The 6,316-nt window shown below is 50.2% G+C and overlaps 1 protein-coding gene across 1 annotated transcript in view; it reads left to right on the forward strand.

The window, feature by feature from the left end:
* Positions 1-410: 410 nt before the first annotated feature.
* The window catches only part of LOC133357074 (fibropellin-3-like), a 29,776-nt gene continuing 23,870 nt past the window's right edge, over positions 411-6,316 (forward strand). The window contains exons 1-3 of the mRNA XM_061574847.1: positions 411-568; positions 1,405-1,636; positions 3,654-3,808. Coding sequence (XP_061430831.1) covers positions 502-568; positions 1,405-1,636; positions 3,654-3,808 — 454 coding nt within the window. The 5' untranslated portion in view covers positions 411-501. The remainder of the gene's footprint in view (positions 569-1,404; positions 1,637-3,653; positions 3,809-6,316) is intronic.

Genomic DNA, 6,316 nt, shown 5'->3' on the forward strand with positions numbered 1-6,316 from the left:
CCCGAGGACGGCTGCTTGCGTTGTGGCCGAAACGTCGTGAGAATTATTTTATTATGTTTTATTTTTATTATTTTATTATTTCTCTTCTACGTGACTTTACTGAAAGAACCAAGAAGAGGTTGTTTTTGTTAGTGAAGTTGTTGACTCGTTCGAGGCGGTGATGACTCCTTCCCCCCCCCCCCCCGCGCCCTCCCTCCTCCCTCCTCCACCTTTGCCCGACGTCTTTGGAGTGGCCGAGGGGATCGATGTGGGAGGGGGGGTGCTGAGAGCTCTCGGCCACGATGATGGAAAAGTGGAGCCCCCCCCCCCCATCCTCCTCCCCTGCTCCACCACACCCAGCAGTGTCCAGGCTGTGCGGCGAAGTCCACGTCTCATCGCTCGCCCCCCGTGAGCTTCCGTTGGGGGTGGACGGGGGGAGCAGCGAGGGGGGTGACCGGGGGGGTGGTGGTGGACGTCTCGAGGAGTCCGTGGGTCCGTCCAGGAGTCGAACTCTCGCCAAGGATGTTGCTCAGCCGCATGAAGGACCGCATCGTCAGCGGGAATCCCCTGACGCTCTACCGGTTGATCGGTGAGTTCTGGGACTTGACGTTTGTGTGTTGTGAGCGCTCAGCCAAGTGGCGGCTTATCATCGTCATCATCATCACGTGGACTTCATAGCAGCAGCCAAATCATGTCAACGCGTGGTGATGTTGAGTCATCAACGCGGAGGGGAAAACATCGGAAGACCCGGAGTAAAATCCACGCGACCACGGGGAGAGAGAGAGACGCGCAAACTCCAAATATACAGCAGCAGGCGTCAGGGTCGGGATCGAATCCACGACCTCTTGTATACCAGGCGAGGTAGTTAACATCTCCTAGCCACCGTGATGATGATGATGAGAGAGAGAGACACGCAAACTCGAAATATACAGCAGCAGGCGTCAGGGTCGGGATCGAACCGACGATCTCCTGCATACCAGGCGAGGTAGTTAACATCTCCTAGCCACCGTGATGTTGATGATGATGATGAGAGACACGCAAACTCCAAATATACAGCAGCAGGCGTCAGGGTCGAGATCGAACCCACGACCTCCTGTATACCAGGCGAGGTAGTTAACGTCTCACCACGGGGAGAGAGAGACACGCAAACTCCAAATATACAGCAGCAGGCGTCAGGGTCGAGATCGAACCCACGACCTCCTGTGTACCAGGCGAGGTAGTTAACATCTCCTAGCCACCGTGATGATGATGATGAGAGAGGGAGACACGCAAACTCCAAATATACAGCAGCAGGCGTCAGGGTCGGGATCGAACCCACGACCTCCTGTACACCGGGCGAGGTCGTTAACATCTCGTCGCTTTAATTCCTCCCCACCACCACCACCTCCACCACCACCTCCCCCGTGCTTTGTCCCCCTCCCCCAGCGGCGTGGATCTGCTGCTGCTGCAGCTGCTGGCTCGGGCCGACGAGTGCCCAGGCGCCATGCGGCGGGCTGGAGGAGGACGTGACGGGGCAGGTCTTCTCGGTGGGCTACCCCGGGCAGTACCCCAACAACGCCAGCTGCGAGTGGCTCATCCCCGCGGGGCCCCTCGACTCGGTGACCCTGAGGGTCACCCTCCTGCAGGTGGAGCCGCACGAGACGTGCATCTTCGACAGGTGAGCGGGCCACGTGCGTCGTCATCGTCGTTGTCATCGTCGTCTTGATACCAAGATCCAGGATGGTCATCGTGTCTATGCGCCGCTTCTCGGTGGCAGCCCCAACAGTCTGGAACGCCGTCATCCCTCTGCACATTCGCAGCATCACCTTAATCGCCTCCTTCAAGAGACACTTACTAACTCACCTCTACAAGCCACGCGCTTTCGAGCGACTCTGAGCTTGGCTCCGCACCTCTGAGTTGCGGCCATTACATCCGCAAATTTTGCGCGCGTTACAAATTGAGCTATTATTATTAAAATCGTGATTGTTGTCATGATCGTCGTCGTCATAATCGTCAGTCATGGTCGTCGTCGTCATCGTTGTTGTCACCATCATCGTCATAATCGTCATCATAGTCGTCATCATCATCGTCGTCGTCATCGTCATCATCGGCATCACCATCGTCGTCATCAGTATTTGTATTTTTGTTTTCCATTTAAAGCTTTCGTGACTGCAGGGCTTAATATTATTGGTTCTTTCGGTAAAGTCACGTAGAAGGGAAATAATAAAATAATAAAAATAAAACATAATTTAATATTATGTTTTAATAATAAAATAATACAAATGAAACAATATAATATTACGTTTTATTTTTTATTATTTCCCTTCTACGTGACTTCACCGAAAGAACCAAGAATGTGTATTATCGTTGTCCCATGATGTAGCTGCTCACCCCGAGCCATCAATGCCCTGAGACGTGGTGGCATTGCCCTTGTGCTGTTCGCCTTTTGGCGTCGTTCTCTGCTCCGACACTCGTGGTGAGGCCATAAAGAAGGCCGCTGTCTCCGGTGTAGGACAATTACACACTGCCCACGTTTTGTCAGAGCGTGGTTGTTTCCACGTTCATCCAAAGTGCCGTGTGCGTGGCAAATACAGACTTGATTCCTTGCAAAAAAGTTCCTATTTGGCGTTTGAACATCTTAAACACATCCTGTTTCACGGCCAGAAATGGGTAAAAACTAATTTTTATTTTTTTCACGTGTCACAACAAGCGAACGAGTGAATTCTAGATTTGAAGCTTTCGTGACTGCAAGGATTCATACTCTTAGTTGTTTCGGTAAAGTCACGTAGGTAAAAAATGAAATTAAAATTAATAAAAATAAATCACGACGTTTCGGAGGCAACACAAGTCTCCGTCATCAGGTGGGACCGTCACAGCCAGATGTGCTGTATCACTGGCTGTGAGGGTCCCACCTGATGACGGAGACTTGTGTTGCCTCCGAAACGTCGTGATTTATTTTTATTAATTTTAATTTCATTTTTTACCTACGTGACTTTACCGAAAAAACTAAAAGTACGAACGAGTGAATGAAAGTGAACGAATGTGAGAAGGCGGAGGAAGTCCACCATGTAGAACGTGGGGACAGAACACACAAACTCCACTCACTCACTCACCCACTCACCCAACATCATCAACATCATCACTGTCATCGTGATTGTCATCTTCATGATCATCGCTGTCATCACTTTCATCATTGCCGTCATTATCGCTGTCATCGTCGTCATCGTCATGATCATCGTCATCATCATCGTCGTCATTTTCATCATCCTCGTCATTTTCATCATCATCTTCATAACTGTCATCATTGTCATTGTCATCTTTATGATCATCGTCATCATCATTATCTTCATAACTGTCATCATCGTCATCATCATCGTCATCATCGTCATGATCATCGTCATGATCATCATCATTGTCATCATCATCGTCGTCATCGTCATCATCATCATCATCGTCATCATCATCATCGTCGTCATAATCGTCATCGTCATCATCATCATCGTCATCATTATCATCACCATCATCGTCATCATCACCATCATCGTCATCATCATTATCATCGCCGCCATAATCGTCATCATTGTCATCATGATCGTCATCATTGTCATCATGATCGTCATCATCATCATCACCATCATCATCACCGTCACCATCATCGTCATCATCGTCGTCGTCATCCTCACCGCGTGCCGCAGGCTGCTGATCACGATCCCTGCGTCTGGCGTGAGCGAGTTGCTGTGTGGGACGAACGCGTCGCGCTACGGGGAGATCGCGGGCCAGGGCGACGCGCGGCTCCTCTTCACCAGCGACTTCTCCCTCGTCGGCGGCGGATTCATCGTGCAGTACGAAGGTGCGCACTCTACAATCATCATCGTCATCATCGTGCAGTACGAAGGTGCGCACTCTACAATCACCATCGTCATCATCGTGCAATACGAAGGTGCGCACTCTACAATCATCATCGTCATCATCGTGCAGTACGAAGGTGCGCACTCTACAATCACCATCGTCATCATCGTGCAATACGAAGGTGCGCACTCTACAATCATCATCGTCATCATCGTGCAGTACGAAGGTGCGCACTCTACAATCACCATCGTCATCATCGTGCAGTACGAAGGTGCGCACTCTACAATCACCATCGTCATCATCGTGCAGTACGAAGGTGCGCACTCTACAATCATCATCGTCATCATCGTGCAGTACGAAGGTGCGCACTCTACAATCACCATCGTCATCATCGTGCAGTACGAAGGTGCGCACTCTACAATCATCATCGTCATCATCGTGCAGTACGAAGGTGCGCACTCTACAATCACCATCGTCATCATCGTGCAGTACGAAGGTGCGCACTCTACAATCATCATCGTCATCATCGTGCAGTACGAAGGTGCGCACTCTACAATCACCATCGTCATCATCGTGCAGTACGAAGGTGCGCACTCTACAATCATCATCGTCATCATCGTGCAGTACGAAGGTGCGCACTCTACAATCACCATCGTCATCATCGTGCAGTACGAAGGTGCGCACTCTACAATCATCATCGTCATCATCGTGCAGTACGAAGGTGCGCACTCTACAATCACCATCGTCATCATCGTGCAGTACGAAGGTGCGCACTCTACAATCATCATCGTCATCATCGTGCAGTACGAAGGTGCGCACTCTACAATCACCATCGTCATCATCGTGCAGTACGAAGGTGCGCACTCTACAATCATCATCGTCATCATCGTGCAGTACGAAGGTGCGCACTCTACAATCATCATCGTCATCATCGTGCAGTACGAAGGTGCGCACTCTACAATCACCATCGTCATCATCGTGCAGTACGAAGGTGCGCACTCTACAATCATCATCGTCATCATCGTGCAGTACGAAGGTGCGCACTCTACAATCACCATCGTCATCATCGTGCAGTACGAAGGTGCGCACTCTACAATCATCATCGTCATCATCGTGCAGTACGAAGGTGCGCACTCTACAATCATCATCGTCATCATCGTGCAGTACGAAGGTGCGCACTCTACAATCATCATCGTCATCATCGTGCAGTACGAAGGTGCGCACTCTACAATCACCATCGTCATCATCGTGCAGTACGAAGGTGCGCACTCTACAATCATCATCGTCATCATCGTGCAGTACGAAGGTGCGCACTCTACAATCATCATCGTCATCATCGTGCAATACGAAGGTGCGCACTCTACAATCATCATCGTCATCATCGTGCAGTACGAAGGTGCGCACTCTACAATCACCATCGTCATCATCGTGCAGTACGAAGGTGCGCACTCTACAATCACCATCGTCATCATCGTGCAGTACGAAGGTGCGCACTCTACAATCATCATCGTCATCATCGTGCAATACGAAGGTGCGCACTCTACAATCATCATCGTCATCATCGTGCAGTACGAAGGTGCGCACTCTACAATCACCATCGTCATCATCGTGCAATACGAAGGTGCGCACTCTACAATCATCATCGTCATCATCGTGCAGTACGAAGGTGCGCACTCTACAATCACCATCGTCATCATCGTGCAATACGAAGGTGCGCACTCTACAATCATCATCGTCATCATCGTGCAGTACGAAGGTGCGCACTCTACAATCATCATCGTCATCATCGTGCAGTACGAAGGTGCGCACTCTACAATCACCATCGTCATCATCGTGCAATACGAAGGTGCGCACTCTACAATCATCATCGTCATCATCGTGCAGTACGAAGGTGCGCACTCTACAATCACCATCGTCATCATCGTGCAATACGAAGGTGCGCACTCTACAATCATCATCGTCATCATCGTGCAGTACGAAGGTGCGCACTCTACAATCATCATCGTCATCATCGTGCAGTACGAAGGTGCGCACTCTACAATCACCATCGTCATCATCGTGCAGTACGAAGGTGCGCACTCTACAATCACCATCGTCATCATCGTGCAGTACGAAGGTGCGCACTCTACAATCATCATCGTCATCATCGTGCAGTACGAAGGTGCGCACTCTACAATCACCATCGTCATCATCGTGCAGTACGAAGGTGCGCACTCTACAATCACCATCGTCATCATCGTGCAGTACGAAGGTGCGCACTCTACAATCATCATCGTCATCATCGTGCAGTACGAAGGTGCGCACTCTACAATCACCATCGTCATCATCGTGCAGTACGAAGGTGCGCACTCTACAATCACCATCGTCATCATCGTGCAGTACGAAGGTGCGCACTCTACAATCATCATCGTCATCATCGTGCAGTACGAAGGTGCGCACTCTACAATCATCATCGTCATCATCGTGCAGTACGAAGGTGCGCACTCTACAATCATCATCGTCATCATCG

The sequence above is a fragment of the Lethenteron reissneri genome, chromosome 56, assembly GCF_015708825.2.
Source record: "Lethenteron reissneri isolate LAM-NWPU_2019-01 chromosome 56, ASM1570882v1, whole genome shotgun sequence".
Taxonomy (NCBI): domain Eukaryota; kingdom Metazoa; phylum Chordata; class Hyperoartia; order Petromyzontiformes; family Petromyzontidae; genus Lethenteron; species Lethenteron reissneri.